Source organism: Manacus candei, unplaced genomic scaffold (genome assembly GCF_025592945.1).
Source record: "Manacus candei isolate 608988 ecotype Guabito, Panama unplaced genomic scaffold, ASM2559294v1 h1tg000005l, whole genome shotgun sequence".
NCBI lineage: Eukaryota > Metazoa > Chordata > Aves > Passeriformes > Pipridae > Manacus > Manacus candei.
In genome coordinates, this window is record NW_026138053.1 from 2,075,265 (window position 1) to 2,092,017 (window position 16,753).

General features: G+C 38.4%; 1 protein-coding gene across 6 annotated transcripts in view; it reads left to right on the plus strand.

Annotated features, from left to right (window-relative positions):
- The window catches only part of MAST2 (microtubule associated serine/threonine kinase 2), a 192,468-nt gene that overhangs the window by 53,055 nt on the left and 122,660 nt on the right, over window positions 1–16,753 (plus strand). Inside the window, exon 1 of one of the 6 annotated variants that reach the window (XM_051795546.1) lies at window positions 10,281–12,512. The exons of the other annotated variants lie outside the window; for them this stretch is intronic. Coding sequence (XP_051651506.1) covers window positions 12,507–12,512 — 6 coding nt within the window. The 5' untranslated portion in view covers window positions 10,281–12,506. Of the gene's footprint in view, window positions 1–10,280; window positions 12,513–16,753 lie in introns of those variants that run through there. 6 annotated transcript variants of the gene reach the window in all.

Here is a 16,753-nt window from a genome sequence, read left to right on the forward strand (position 1 = left end):
AAGAAAATATGCTAAAAGGACACCAGGAATTAATGCAGATATCCAGTAAGTCCAAAAGGAAGTTAATGCTGAACTTTTTTTTCTTCCCTCTGTATCTTGGAGTAGATTTTTTAGAAGAAGTTTGACTCAGAAAAGTGACCATTTTATAGTCAACTTCAACTTTGACAATCAGGAAAAAATTAAAAAGCTGTTGGTACTCTGCCAAGGCACTATATTTTATAATTACTTTCTGTGGAGAGCTGGGTGATACTAGTTTGGAAAGCCACTGATGAAAAAGTTTCTTAGTTCACACTGGGTGTTGATGGCTTTAAAAATGAACATCACAGCCTAAATTAGGTCCTCTAATCCAACCCCTCCACTCAAAGCACTCTAATTCCAAAGTTAGATCAGGTTACTGAAGGGCTTGTCCAGGCTGGTTTTGAGTATTTCTAGGGATGGAGATTTTGCAGCTTTTCTTGGCACCTGTTCTGGTACTTAATCACGTGCACTGTGAAAATCTTGTTTCCTTTGTATTTTGATACAAAACACTTTCCACAACCTGTTAGTGCTATTTCATGTAATGTTTAAAAATTGACTATTGAGAATTGATTGAGATGAACAAACTGATTATGTTAGTGTCATGTTGTCTCTCCTCCCCAAAGTCTCCTGTCCCCGCCCTGCTTTTTACCACAGTTGATTTAGACTTGTTCTCTTGTCAAAACCTGTTCTTTTTTTCTCTATTAAAGAAACCATCTGCCATCACCAGCTCTTCCTGTTCTTTAGCAAATGTATGCATATGTTTCCCTTGTGCTTCTTGTTACCTCCATTACCTGAAATACACTTGATATCTCTACTGTGATACTTCATCTTTGCTGAGAATTCTCTCTGCAGTGATCCCTGCAGTAAATGGCCATGGAGTGGTGTGAGCAAATAACCTAAAGGAACAGGAACTGTTCCTACATGCAAAGTCAATATATTGGCTTGTGGCCCATCTGTATCACCTTCTTCATTTGTTCAGTCTGCTTTTGTTGCATCCTGTTTGGTGTTTTTGTTTAGTGAAATGTGTGGAAATTAAGGTCCAGGGGAGGCAAATAAAATGTTCTATGTAAATATAACTATATATACATATAAATATACATACACATAATATGCTCACAGCCGGATGTAGCTGTGTAATAGCAATGAGAAAAGACTGAGAAAGAGCTTCTAATAATGGAATAGTCTTTTCATTTCTAGGCTTTCATTTTAGATAATGAACTTGGACTATTGACATAAATTACTGCCTAGGGACAGGTGCTAATGCAGGTGGTGGAGCTGCTTCTGCTGCACTGTGCAGAGATCTGTATTTGTTGTTTTGTAGTTAGTTGTGATGTAAAATACATTGCGATGTTAGTCACAAATGTTAGGATGTTACCTAGGTTTGTTATTGTTCCCTGTACATGTGTATCATTTGTTGTTGCTATATTATTGCAGGTGAGAAGCAGTAGTACCCAGTGAGTCCCTGTGAGGATAAACTTGTATTTTGAACATCATCCTGTACTGGAATATGGTTATTTTTTGGGAGTTTTATTTGCATTGCAGGAGCTGCTGCATGTGTGCTTTTACTCTTCTTACACATGCAAGAAATTGGTGATTCTATCCCCAAAATCCTGATGAGTAAGTGCAAGTAAGAAAATTAATGGAGAGTGTGATATTTCGAATTGCAGATACTTTCATGGAGCTTATATTCTACATTTGTAGTCCTTAAGCAGTGTTCAGAGGTGATTGGACTTTGTCATCACCACAGTTCCCTGCATCCACCTCTTCCTACAGAGTGATATCCCCCTTTCATTTTCTGCTGGAATTTGGGCTAGGTTCAACTAGGTAATTTACTTGGTGGGGCTCTTTTTGTGCTGGTTTCAGTGCAGATCTAAAAGACAAACTGCATCACAGTACTTGAATGTGTTTATCTTGGCTGATATTTTCTGCTGCACAGCATGTTTGGCTAAAATATAATATATATAAAAAAACATACCCCTTCTCCACCCCCAGTAGAATGATTTATTAATTCTAAACATAAAACTAACATTTTCCTCCTGGGGGCAAGGGGAAATAGGGCACGGAGAATATAATCTCAGAATATTCGATGGACTTGTTTTTAAGCTGATTTATTTTACTCTACAGATTGAGCACTTTTTTGTTTTGTTTTATAGGGAAATAGAGAATCAGTGGAAACTAAGCTTCAATGTGTTTAACAAGAGAAGGCTTACTGTACTGTACAATTTAAAGCTTCTCTGGTGCATCTTTGGTCATAATTTAGAGACCCTGAAACTCAACATACTCATCACTTTTGTTTTCTAAAGAGTATCTTTTAGAATTACCCAAGATATTTTTTGCTGGCTACAAAGCTGGTCACAAGATCTGATAAAGATGCTATTAGTAAGAATGTTGCTTTTCACAGTATTTTTATAAAAAGTTAAAGGTAAAAATTATGTTTTATAAAGGAGAACAAGTTGTTTACGGTGCACAGAGACTCTGACTCAAAATTTGATTTTTCTGTTTTGCTTTTAAAAAACTTTTGAAACATATTAACTGAAATATTAGTATATAAATTTTTAACTGAAGATTAAGTTTAGCATGATACATGCATACATACATGTGTGAAGATCTTCAGATATTGTGAGTCTCTTGGGTTTGAGTTTTTGGAACAAGATAGCCTGCTATGGAAAATATATTAACAAGAGTTATTTTATACTGCTCACAGATTTACCAGGAACATAACTGAACCCACAGGTCAGATGTCTGCTGAAGGGCTTCCAACAGTGATGATGTAGGAAGTCACCAGTTATACTGACATCTGAAGAAGGGGTGGTAACACAAGAAGAAAAATAAAAATGATTTATCTAGATACTGAAATTATATACTTAGAATACAAGAAATTGCACACTGTTTTTCTTCTAAAAATACTAGTTAAAAAAAAGTAATATTTTCAGGTTAACTTCCAAAAGAAACAAGACTTGTGTGCAGGCTTGGTTACTGTTCTCTTGGTAAATTCTTGACAGCTGAAATCAATTAAAATTTGGACTGGAGAAGATGTCCAAAAGACAGTCTAAGTTCTTTAGCTTCTGTGCAAATTAGCAGGTGACAGAAGGAGCAGGATCTGTACTGGTGTTAGCAGTGTGGTGAAGGGAACTGAACTCAGTTGTACAGAGGCTGGGCTGTGGGTGTCCAGCCTGGCTGGGCACTGTGCACTGTCTTTTGATCAGGAGTGTCTGGAGGGCCATGAGTGAGGAGAAGAAGGACTGGGGAACACTGACTATGGATGAATTGTCTGGAATTCGTTAACTAGATCAGTCATAAGCAACTTGTTTTGACTAAACTCAGTGGAAACAAACCGTGAAGTTTTATTATATGAGTCTGTTGTAATCTTGTGCTTGGGTGCTGTATATTGTAACATGTGAAAATGGATTGTTATGATGTCTGTGTGTGTGCTGCATTTCATTGTATGACTGAGGATTCATGCTTAGAAAGGTTCCCTGTGTTGATTTTTAGTGAATGTCTGCCTGGCTCATGCTTTCACCCTGGTTTGGTTTTTCAGGACTTGCCCTTGTGGTCCACTTTGCAATGGAGTAGGAAAGGGGACAGAATTTGGGGAGTGTATGCTTCTGGCATACACTTTGAAGACACTAGAAAATATAGCAAGGGAAAAATATGTAACCTTGTCAGAATAAAATGTCCTTGAAATATGGACAAGGATAAAAGGTTAAATGGTTTGCTCAGGCAGAAAAGATGGCATTTAGCTGCTGTCTTCAGGGTATTGTTAAATTGCTCTGATAATTTGCTATAGTTATGCTTAAATAAGTGCTTTCAGTTTGTCATTAAGGACTTAGTTCAGCTATACAAGCATTCACAAAACTTTTTATTTTCAACCTGTGAGAAAAGATAAAAATGCCAGTAATTAATTCTGCTACAGGAAGAAAGGTTTTGTTAGCAGGTGACTGCATGAAAAAGTGGATCTCTGTGTGTGCATCTGAGTCTGAGGAGATTTTGGATAAAGGGATTCTTCCCAAAGATAAACAGCTATATCTTTTTCATACATTTCATTGGCTTAAAAGTGTCTGCTTGGTAGACTTGCTCGTTGCCAGGCACGGTTTTTGCTGCTGGTGGTGACAGGGGTTGCTGTGTGGAGAGTGGCTTTTGTTTCTCCTCCCTGCCATCAGCCACTTGGCGTGCCTCACTGGTGTTAATATCGCTGCATTTTGTACTTGCTTAATGCTGGAAATCCCAAACCTTAGAGGAAAACCAGTTCTCCAGCCTAGCAACATAACATAATGCTGCCATGCTGCAAGACTGGTGTTTAATCTGCTTATCTTTAATAGTCTTCACTGCTTACACAGACCCACTTACCTCTTTAATGAGAAGAAATGTCCTGCAGTGAGGCAGCGTGTATTTTGCTTCTAGGCTTATGTCATCAGCCTGGAAGTTGAAATTGGTTAGAGCACTTTTTTATTTTCCTGTCAGTTCTGCCTGGTTATGGTTGCCCTCTTTGGTTTCTCACATACACTGAAAGACAGTGTTTTTTATGAAAGGAAACCTAGTTAAAACATGCCAAGTGAAAATCTAATTTTTGAAAAGTGTCGGTATTGATTGGGAGCAGGAAGTCCTCTTGTATTTTCCAGGGATAAATATCAAGTATGTTTGTGTTCTGAATATTTGTACATTGTGGCTACTATCACGTAAATGACAAAAGTATGTTGCAGTATTTTAGTAACACCTAGAAAAGGCTCTCTAAAATGTCAGGAGACAGTCAATTATAAATATATAGCAATATTTCCCATATGATTTAGCAGTTGTTCCTCTTTTACTTTGTATTAAATTGCTTTACTTGAAGCCATTAGTATTTATCTGACCTGTAGAAGGTACAGGATTTTACCATTTCTGGGGTCAAGACAGAGTAGGCTCTTCAGGGTTGGTGATTCTTGAATTTCTACGAGCTACTATAAGAAGGCACAGAATAATTTGTAGACACCAAAGTGTTTGTGTGCAAAATGTCTGTGTTGTTTTCATGTTATTGTCTGAAGTAGATATTGAATCTTCAAATGGGGTTCATTTTTAAGAGCTGCATACCCTAGACCTTTTTTGATATGTGTTCTTAGCACAACAGTGAGAGGCAAGAATCTGGAATACTTTATTTAGCACCTACATGAGCAGCAGAGTCTTTTTGCCCACCAGAGCAGTGTGCAAATGCAAGTATTTTTCTTCTAGCATCCAAGGTGGTTCAGGCATTACCTATGTAGCTTGTTTTCAGCTGTGTGGGTATACTCTGAATTTTCAGCTCTGTGAATATACTTTAGTGATCTTTTTTCTTACAGGAAGAAACTGTTTAAAGTTTACATTCTCTTTCAGGAATCAAAGAAATAGGGTTGGCTTTGGTGGACTTAATAAAACCTTACTATCTAGATTTCATGTTTCTAGATGTTAAAGGTTTTTCTTAGTGATATGACTTTTGGCCTGGCTATCAGTGACATTTGAAAGAAATTGCAAAACAAAATAAAAACCACCTAAAACAACGGGAAATTCAAGTGGTATGGAAATGATTTGTTAGGCCAGGTATGCTTTAGAAATATGAATTTTCAGTTTAGTCATATCTTGTGAAATCATTGTATTTATACTGTAAATAATGCAGTGCAGAGTTCCTTAAACTTGGCTTATGAGCTTGGAAATCATCATCACTATTTAAAGATTTGCTATGAATCACACTCTGTAGTTTCATGATTCAGAGCCTAAAAGGAAGACTGGTAGGTTATAAATTTGAATCTGCTAGTCTGTTTATTCTTAGAAAGGTAATTTCAACTTGAATTCAATTATTGTATACTATATCATAAATACATAAATATATGCCATTTTACATAAATGCCTCTATATAATTAAACCTTGAAGTTCCTCTTTTTTGCTTCATGAATCAGGCATTCTTGATGTAAATCCAGTAAAAAGTATTAAGTTGTTTCAGATTTTGATGGACTTCATCCTAACATTCGACTTCACTGTCCTTAACTATTCTTTCAATATCAATTTTATTGATATGTCTGAAGGCAATATGGTCCATCTTTCCATGCATCTTGACATGTTATTGTCTGCTGTGGGTCTTTGGGTGAAGTGCTCTACTACAGGTGTGTCATAATATAGTGAATTAAGAGTTTAATCCTTCCACTTCCTGTGCAGAAGGCTTCCTGACACGGCCCTCTGAATTAATTTTTTCTTCCTCAAATAAATAACTGCATTTATGATTTTGTGTTGTTTCTCTTTGATAATGAGATATATATATCTCTTTATAATCTGGGCTTTGACGTTATCTGCACTTTGTCTATGAGCACAAACAAGTAATTCTCTGGATGGAAAGTGGTTCAGCTTTGTTTTTACCTGGACACATCTGTAAATGACTCATTTTGCTAACAGCAATGCTCCATTTAAATCAAATTGTTTAAGCACAGCAGATGCTTTTGTAGCCAAAGGTTTCTCTTTTCAAGCTGCTCTTGGATATTACTGTGATAAAGTCATGTTTGGAATGAGGATGAATATAATTACTGCCTATTGTATGGCATAGCTTAAACAACTGTAACCTGATATAATTGCTTTTAAATTACTTTCATCAGAAGATGAAAATATTAATTGGATTTGACATTTATCACTTGTTTTACATCAGGCTAATAAATGTCACTTGTGCTGCCAGCCAAAAGGAAGAAATGATATCAGATGTCAGCGGGGTGGGTTGGTGTGGTCCATGAATAAGGTCCTTTCTGCTCCATCGGTTCCGTGAGCTATGGCTCCTTCATGCTGGTAATGACTCAGGGCTGCAGGTCTGAAACGGAGCAAGCCAGACCCATGGTCATCTCTTCCCAGCAAATCTGTGGCCCTAAGACTATTATGAAGTGTTTCCAATGTTATGTTGCTTTTTTTTCCCCCGTAGGTGTAGGTAGTGATCTCCCACTCTGTAAAAATATCCGTCGTTCGGCTTTATTTTTCATCGTTGTAGTGAATGATTTGGCCAAGGTGGAAGAATTTGTACTGACTAGTACAGAGATCCCCTGGGGGGGGGCTAATTGTGGGGTGCTTGCTGGGAGGCGATTAGGATCTTAAAACCCTTAAACAATGGGGATAAATTGAAAGGCTGGGGGAATGGATTGTGGTGAGCTACGGGCAAGAAAAAGATTGGAGGTGACTTAAACAGGGACATGAGTGATTTTACAATTGAGATTGATTTCAGATTGCAAAGGCTGTGGGCAGACAGTTTATTTTCTCTAATGGTCTCCAGTCATTTGCTATTTGTTTTTCTAGCTTTTATCTTCTCCTTTTTCAAATACAGTGTCAGGCACCTTTCCATTCTGAACTTGTTGGCTGTTTTGGTAGGCCCTACCTTAAAACTGTGGACCAAATTTAAACCTGGTAGCTCTGTTGCCCTTCATCTCAGAACATGTATTTATGAAATAGCACCCAAAACTTCTTGTATTGAAATGGGGAGATATTAAAGGTTTTCTTTAACAACAGTATAATCAGGGACAATTTTGCCGTGTGCTGATGACTGCCTGCTTGTAAGTTTTGAGAGTTTGACAGTGCTGAGCTGATATTTTTCTTCCAAAGTGGCTACCATGAAGAAAGCCCTGCAGGGACATGAGACTACTGTAGACTTTCAGAAAGCAATGTTGTGCTTGATTAAGTTTAGACAGATGATGGAGTGATGTAGTAAAATCATTTTTGTTAAGGCATAATATAACATAGAATCCAATGTAGTACCATTGGGACTGATAAAAATGAAATACTAAAGAAAAACCATGCCCTTACATACAGCTTTCAGCAGCAGATGCAATAGATGTAATTTAGTTGTGTGGTGCTGGAAACATAATATTGATTTACCATGAATCAAGAGAAATAGCCTGTACCTTGCCTGGTCGTATGGATTGCAGCAATCTTGGGCAAACCAGTTACCTAAAAATGGTGCTCTAACAGAATTCCTTCTTTTTGACAGCGATGGGGAGGTGATTGCAGCCAGGTAAAAAATCCAGTTACGTGTCTAAATGGGGAGGTGAGAGGTCCTTATGTGCTGTTGCTGGGAATTGCCAGTTTTCTGTGTAGTCAACTCATACTTTTTGAAAAGAATGACTTCTTGAAAGTGAGCCCTTGCGTAACTTGCATAGATTTGAAGGCAGTGGAATGAGAGGGGTTTGGGGTAGATCTTGCTTCTACCTTCTTCATCTCTTTGTATAGCATTTATGTACCACAAGATAAACATATTTTTTTCTCTCTTTAAAAAAAATATCAAGCAAAGCAGCATTTGAGGTAAAGTTGCAGTGACTTCAGAGAAGGTCACTCTGGTCACTGTGTGGCATGTGAGTTCTTTCTAAAAGGCAATAGTTCTCTTGGTCTTTACTAAGTGAATTACTGAATAAAGTGATTTCTGTTCCTTGCTTGTGTTTTTTGGCAGACAATATAATGCTAACAAAGAGTTTTACTAACTTCACCTTTCAACCAGAAACAGCCGTGTTATCGTATTGTTTGAGAGATTGGTTTATGGCCTTCATTCATTTATTCCTTAATCCTCAGGTGACCTAGTTTATCCTGAAGTAGGATGGCTTTAAATACCCTTGACATAGACCTTGATATTTGAAACAAGGCTGTCTAGTATTGCTGTCCTGGGTCTCTTTGTGCACTCATCACTATGACCAGGTGAAAGTAAGTATTGCAAGAAACAACTACTTATTTTTAGTTTATTTTCGAATGTACAGAAATCCTATATTGTAGGCAAATTAAAGCCTTGTCACAAGAGGCTTTGCCTCCCCTCATTATTCCTCATTTATCCTTATGCTGCAGTGTGCAGATCCTCATTGTTCCACAGGTGAAGTCAAACAGAACTGGGCATGTTGTATAATGTGACTCAAAAGGAGGCTTCATACTTAAATTTCTTCTGTTTTCTGAAAACCTTGGAGTTTAACAACCATCTTTTCAATATTCTCTACTTTTCTTTCGGGAAGTGAGCTTGATTAGAGGGCTGCTAAATTAATGGCAGCAGGGTGCATCATGCAAATGAAACCTGACCACTTTAGAACTGATGTTTTAAATGGAATGGTTGCCTTTTTTTTCTTTCCTCAGCTACCAAACTCAATTTCTCCACAAGTATTCTTTGTGAAGAATTAATGCTTCTAAACTCCTAGAAGGCAGATTTCAGAAAGCATTAAAATAATTCCTTTTGGTATTTCAAGAGCCCCCCTGTTCTCCTGGAAAAAAAAAAACAACCAACAAACCCAAACCAGGAAGATGCTTAGCTATAAAAATAGGCTATCTTTGTACGTGGGCTGGGCTTTTGAGTCTTTGCTGAGTGTTTTTATGGGACTGGCTGATTTGTTTTTTGTTTATTTTATAAAAAGGAGTAAATGAACAAATGCTGTTTGTTTTCAGGAACCAATGACTGGCATAAATTTACAGGCATATTGTGATGGGGAAGGATAAGTGACCCAAATTATGTGAAAGCTGCAAGCAGTCAAACAGTTTGGGATGCTGAGTCAGTTATGATACAACTCTCTCAAAAAAAAGAAATTCCCATTAATTGCATAACAAGCAGGTTTAGGGACTGTATGATGCTACACAAAGGCAGGGGAGAAAAACCCCTGCCACTTTTCATCTTGGATGTGTGTACATTCTAAAAAAGCAAAAATAGAATAAAATTCTTTCATTAGTGTAACAGATCGTGATTGATAGTTGATATTTGATAGTTGATATTATGGCTAGAAATTGGTTTTAAGCACTGTATTTTGAAACAGCTTGAGCAGTACTATAGGCTGTTACTTAACATGCCTCTCTTAAAATCTTGTTTCTGCTCTCTCTCACAGTCTTTCAACCATGCAAACATATATTTGGACAAGATATCTTTTTTCATCTGTTTGAAATAACATTCACTTTATTGTTCAATAGTCAGTCCTCTTTTTTTTCCCCTCTGAATCTTCCATTGGGTATTTGTGAAGTTCTAAACTGCTTCATATCAGCCAGAAAACCACAGTGAAACAAAAAATGAAAACTGATGCAGACAAAATATAAAAATATTTGTAAATATATTTTAAGTTGTAGTAAAAAACTGTTTAATTACTTGAGTGGAGTAAAGTTTCATCCGAACAGGGGGCATCTTAAAGGTTTATACTTAGACAATGTAGCCAAGGGAGTCAAATATCATAAAATGCATCTAAGAGAGCAATAAGGTAGAGATAAACATTCGTAGCATTTGAGCATGGCATTAGTTTTTAAAGGTTAAAATTTTAAATCAAATTCAGAGGAAGTACTTTTTAATTACAAATGAGGCAATATGAGGAAAATGAATGTTGAAGTAGATGTTGCACTCAGAGCTGTGGTCAGTGCCTTGGTGGCGTCCGAGTGGAGACCAGTGATGAGGGGTGTTCCTCAGGGGATGGTATTGGGACTGATGCTGTTAAATAACTGAATGAGACTGAGGCCCCCTCAGCAAGTTTGGTGATGATGCCAAAGCTGAGTGGTGCAGTGACACGCTGGGGGAAGAGATGGCATCTGGAGGGACCTGGGCAGGTGTCAGAGGTGGGCCTGTGTGAACCTCGTGAAGTTCAGCAAGGCCAAGTGCAAGGTCCTGCACGTGTGTTGGGGCAATCCTGAGCACAGGTACAGACTGGGGGATGGACAGATCGAGAGCAGCCCTGATGAGAAGGGCTTGGGGTGGGTGAGAGGCTGGACATGACCCAGCAATGTGTGCTTGCAGCCCAAAAAGCCAACTTTGTCCTGGGTTGCATCCAAAGCAGCGTGGGCAGCAGGTCGAGGGAAGGGGTTCTGCTGCTTTGCTCTGCTTGGTGATACTCCACGTGGAGTGCTGCCTCCAGCTCAGGGATCCCCAGCACAGGACCTGTTAGTGAAAAACAAGTATTTGTTCCAACCTCCATTTTGGTAGTGACTGGATGAGGGCTCTGTTAAGTTACAGAAAATGAAGGAGGCAGGAAGATGAATTCCAAATGCCACGGGGGCAGGCTGTAGAAGCTGTAAGAGCCCAGAAGGACAGGGCAGACCAGAGTCTTTCAGTGCCTTCACATCTGAACTGTATCCGCAATGTTAATTGTGTCACTGAAATGAGCCAATGGCAGGTAAACTGAGCAGTTTGAAATTCCATGTAAAAGGAGATATCTGTCAGTCTGCTGAGCAGTGTTTGCCTTTATAAACTGAGCAGAAATCAAAGTCAGGGAAGCTAAAACGAAAAAGTAGAAACTTAACTTTAGATTTAACAGTAGTATGATACTTAGAGGTTATTCACCATTGCTACTATGAAATAAGCTGGTAGGTTATCAAATTGTTGTGTTTGAAAAAAATTACTTTAGAAATAATACACCAACTGCTGAGGTCAGGTAGACTAAACCAAATGTTTTTAGAATTGATTTTTCAAGTAACTGTCAAGTTCTTAGGGAAAAACATAGAATTAAAAAGAGTAGAAAACTCAGAGGTGGAAACCAACAAAATGCTACATCCAAATAATTTAGTAATTTTACATGAGAGAAATACTGAAGGGGTTGCCTTGGAAATATGTTCCTTGTGTTTTAATTACCCTGTCAGAGAAGACAATCTAGTTAATGGTTTTGTTTCCCGTATTAAAATCCATATTTGCATTCTGTGCTTCCATATACCATCTATTTCTATTATCTTTCAGTAAATGTCTGAATTGGTTTCAAATTCATATTATGGACGAAAGGTTGCAGTAAATGTTGACTCTGATCATATGGATATAGTGTCTTTTGAACATCTCTGGAAGCAAATCTTATTTTGCTGCTTTAATATGTTTGAAGTCCAAATTAATCTTACACCTAGATTAGCATTACTGGGATGTGATAATGGATTAAGAACTGATCTTTTCTGCCCCCTGTTTCATCAGCTGCTTTCTTCTGCAGGAGTGGTAATTGCTTTGGAATGGAAATCTTCAAATAGTGTTTCAGTTGATAAAGATTTGTGCAATATCCATGCAGATATTCTTTTGCATTAAAAGGGATTTCTCTACTATTTATTTTGACACATGTTAAATAGTGTAAGAGATATCAGAATGTGAATCATAATTCCTTAAAGAACTCGTGTAATAGCTATATGAGTCGTCTTGCAGAAATATAAAATCATAACATGGAGATCAGCTCATGAAAATTTTAAACTGAAAATACGAGTATCAAAGAAGAAATAGAACATTTATCCTACAATATACCCAATGCCACAGGATTGACTACATACAAAGTAGAACTATCATTAGGGGACAATGTACAGCATTAGCTCAACTAGAAAAGTACAAACATTAGTACTAACTTTAGAAGAAAAGTACTAATGTGACTAATGTGAATAAGGTCTCCTATTTTTGATCCAGGTAAAATTTCACCTGCACTATTTTGATCTGGACCATTAAACACGGAGCTGCCGATTCGATGGAGTTCCAGCCTCAGAACAAATAGAAACATAAGTCAGCTTTCAACATCAGATGAATTCACCTGGGCAGGAGAGTGTTGAGAAAGATAATGAAGGTAATGTAAGGAAGGCTTTAAAATGGACTTGCAGCTGTGCACGTGCCACCTACTGCCCCTGGGGTGGGATGTGGCAGCTTCGTGTCCCCTCCTTACTTGATCACCTCCCATAGTTAGACCACAGCCTGGTTTGCGGGGAGTTTGAGAATTAACTGAGAAATGAGACCATTTGTGCTGTTCCTTAAGGACAGTCACAAAACAATAGGAAAAACTTAACAGCAATGTGTAAGGGCAGCCAGTGTACCACTGGGATTACCACTGTAACTCCTGGTTGCAGGAAAGAGATTAAAACTCCACTAACAGCAAGATATTAAATAAGAACACTTGCTAAAAACAATTTAAGCTTTCAACAGAGAAAAATATTGCAGATGACAAAAGTGGGAAAAACCTGCCAACTAGTGTCATAATTTTACAAGAAATTAATTTTTAGACGTGGGAGGTTTCCTTCTGATGCACAAGACATAATAACAAGCTAATGCTAAAAGAGTAAGGAGATAGGCTCCCTTTGTCCCCTGGTGGTGGACAAAGTAGAACTTTCTCCAAAGTACATAGAATTTTAGTTTTTACAGGTAATACAAGATGCTGATGCATTAACAACACTGCCAGCGATCAGTGTTAGAAGATCTGAAATAATCCTTTTTCAGTTCCTTTAACTTGCATCTTCATCTCCAGAAGGTGATCAGGAGAGACCTGTCACTCTCCTATTGCAGTATTAATGGTGGAGATCAATAAATGTATTTCCAAAGTCCGTATCATAAGTATGTGTAATGTGAAATATAATAATCTGGTCAAAATTATGTTAACCAATGAAAATAATTACTTTAAAGGTGCTAATTCCTTTTTCTATGGGGAAAGCCTTATAGTTTAGAGATGCAAAAACCTGAAATAACAGCTCCTGATAGTTGCTGGTGGAATGGCAGTCAAATGAGAAAACCTTTGGATTCTTGGTACCTCTCCCTTCTCCTGGAAAAAATTCTGATCCCCAGTGTCATCTTCAGCAGTCTGATTCTTGCTCCTGGAGTGCATCCTCTTGTGAAAAGATGTGGTGATTTAGCTCCATCCGTCCAAAACGACACGTTTGTGGCTTAAGAAGTATTTCAGCTGAGACTTCTGTGTATCCACAGCAGACAGATCCTTCCGTAGTCATCATTTGCTGAAAATTGGGGCTGATAGTCTTGCAGCTTATCCCTCAAAAGTAACTTGTAGTGCAGTAGACCAATAGAGTGGAGTAAAAAGCCAAAAAGGTTGAGTGTAACTAGAGAGGATTCACTGAAGATGGGCCATAAAACAAACAAAAAAGTGCTCCCACAGAAAATGGCAATGGCAGCCGTAAAAGCAGATAATAAAGCGATCCTACCATGAAGACAAAAAAGCAAAAAACTATTAAGCCCCCCCAGAGAACCAAACTAAACAGAAAACACAAAACAAACAGACTTAGGACAGGGAAACACAGACATATAGCAGCAACCATGTTGCCACTAAAAAAATCCTGTCCTTAAGAAGATTAGGAAAATTCCTCTTGTGCTAAGCTTTCACAGTTGGCCTGCTATATATATATCTTAGGCTGTTTTTGAATGCCTCCATAAATTGCATATCTAGAAAATGCATTCCAGACACCTGTGGCTTTCAAGCCTTTTTGTTTTCCAAAGAAAGAAGTCAGTTGTAAAAGAAGGTGTTAGAAATAATACTGCAATCTGTGCTGCATCAGTCCATTGGAACCAAATGTGCTCATGTGGTGTCTTTGGAGTTTGTATATGTACAAATGAAAATGTGTGAGCTTTCCATTTATCCCAGGAAAACAGAATTTCTTTGTGTCTGTGTAGTCATAGAAATTGTGTGTGTATATCCATACGTATGAAATAATGTATATACACTGTCCAATTGTATCTCTTGAGGACCTCAGAGAATGTAGGCACTTCATTGCTACTGTTTTAGAAGCGTGGTCTTCTGAAAATTAGAAACTTTAATTTCCATAGCGAGCACACTTACACCTATTTGTGTGCATCATTTCTTGTGCCAGCATTGTCCTTTGTTCTGAGTAGCTTTCTTCCCATGGGAATTCTTACTTGATTTTACTCAATGAATCCAGGAGACTGTCCCTGCTACAGCCAAAGACTTCTTTCGTTGGAATGATGGCTGCCAGCGTTTGAATATTCATTTTAGATGAACTGGAGATGCTCCTTTCTGAGTGTGCTGTCACACTGTAAACATTTGAAGCTACCTCTCTTATTTTGGCTAGAAAGACAAGTTATTTTCTCTCTTCTGAAAACTTATTCCTTTGTGCTTGGAGTCTTTTTTCTAGTTTCAGGCTTGAGTATATATTACATAGCAAAATGAATTTCAAGAATAGTAGCGAGCTGTCTCGGCCAGGAGCCTGGGATTTGTCTTTGAATGACATGCCCAGAACCAGACATGGCATCATAGCTGCTGATGTGTTTCTGATTGAGCTAATGGCATTATAATAATTTCCATAATATGTTCCATCCCGTTCTTGATGCTGCCTAACAACTTGTTTGCCTTTTTTTCCCTATTACAGCTGTCCATTGTCTTCACAGTTTCTCCTCTGTCCTTTGTCAAATTAGTGCTGGTTTGGCTGTGTGTGGGTGTATGGGTAGTTAGTTGTGTATATAATGATTCTGGCATTGTGTTGACCAGGGATAAATTCCTCACACTGCCAAGGATTTATAGGAAATCCGCATGTTTGGTCTTGTTCAGTGTCTACTATTGCAGTGTATGCTGAAATGAATGGAAGAAGACTCAAAGAGGACCTTATGGATCTCTTATCTAACATTTTGCTGTAATAGAACAATTTAATTTTTATCCTTCTGCACTTGTGTGTTTTTTGGTTTTGTTTTTTCTTTTTTTTTTGGTGGTGGTGGTGGTAGTGGTGGTGGTTTTGGTTTTTTTTTTCTACTTCTGTGTGTCAGATGTTTGACACACCTAAAACATTAGCCAGTGTTCTGCCTGAGCATCTGAGGTGCCTAACCTGTTCAGAGATGCAGGAGTGCAAGTGACAGCATTTTCTAATTTGTATAGAGAACAGGGAACAAGCAAAAAGGTTGACTGTCTTCGGTGGAGAGAGAGAATGGCTCAAGTCAGCATTTAAAAACAGCTCCAGAAATTCAACAAACCAGACTTGGATAGATCTCACCTATTTCTAATTTGCTTAATAGAAGTAGAATAGGGTGGGAAGAGAGCAATCTTAAACAGTTAAAGGAGAAGCTTAGTTAATATTAGCTCCCAATACCTAACTGATTGTTAAACATAGGGTACAGGTAAAAATTTGGTGTCTCAGTGAAGGGTTCTCAAGTTATTGCAGGGAACTGAAAATACATGATGATGTAGTCAGACAGCAGGTCTTCTACGTGTGTTTGTGTGTGTGGCTCAAGGAGCTCTCAGCAGTAAAAGAACAGGTTTGTTCTTTTGAACTGAATGCAACTGAACTGGACCAGCTTAGTTAGAGAGGCTCAGAGATGAGACCTACAGAGGCACAGCAGGTCACTCCCATCTGAACTCTGGCAGCCTCTGCACTGCTGCTGAGAATGGACCCAGCCTTCGGACAATATCCACCTTCCAGCTGAAGTCACTTGATCCTTCTGTACTGAGGAGGCTCCTGCAAGCAGAGGTGATCCCTAAGGATAAGAGGAAGCTGATTGTGATAGAGGGTGACTCTGTCAGTAAATGCAGTTAAATGGATTTCTGTGTGGGATGTTCAAGGGTGCTTTGTGGGTAACTTCAGGTTGCGAAGTGGGACATTGAAATACAAGAGTTCTGTGATAGCATTCCCTGTAATACCTGCCAGCTCCATGTGTGGGAATCCTGTAGACGAGAGATTAGCAGCCCACATGTGTGGGTGATGTAACAGATGATATTATGGTGTAAAAAGAAGGGATTAGGTGTGATGGGAGCTGATGAACCTTTTGGGACTGAAGGCTTCTTCCCGAAAGGAATGCTGCACCTCAGTCAAGACAGAATCATGCCGTGGGTACTAAAAATCAGAAGGAATGTAGAAGGCTGGAGACAAATCCAAAATAGCATCTCTTAGACTTCAGACTGGCCTTTCAGGAAGCAGTTATTTTGTTATGTGCAAAATACTCCCTCTATGGCTTATCCTAATGAGCACTGGCCCAGACTGAAATTTTCCGTTCTCGTGACTTGTCCTAACTTTGCAGCTTCCCCAACCTTATTTAATGGTTCCTGATGTCACTGTCTTGAACTGAGAGTTGGTAGCACAGTCCTGG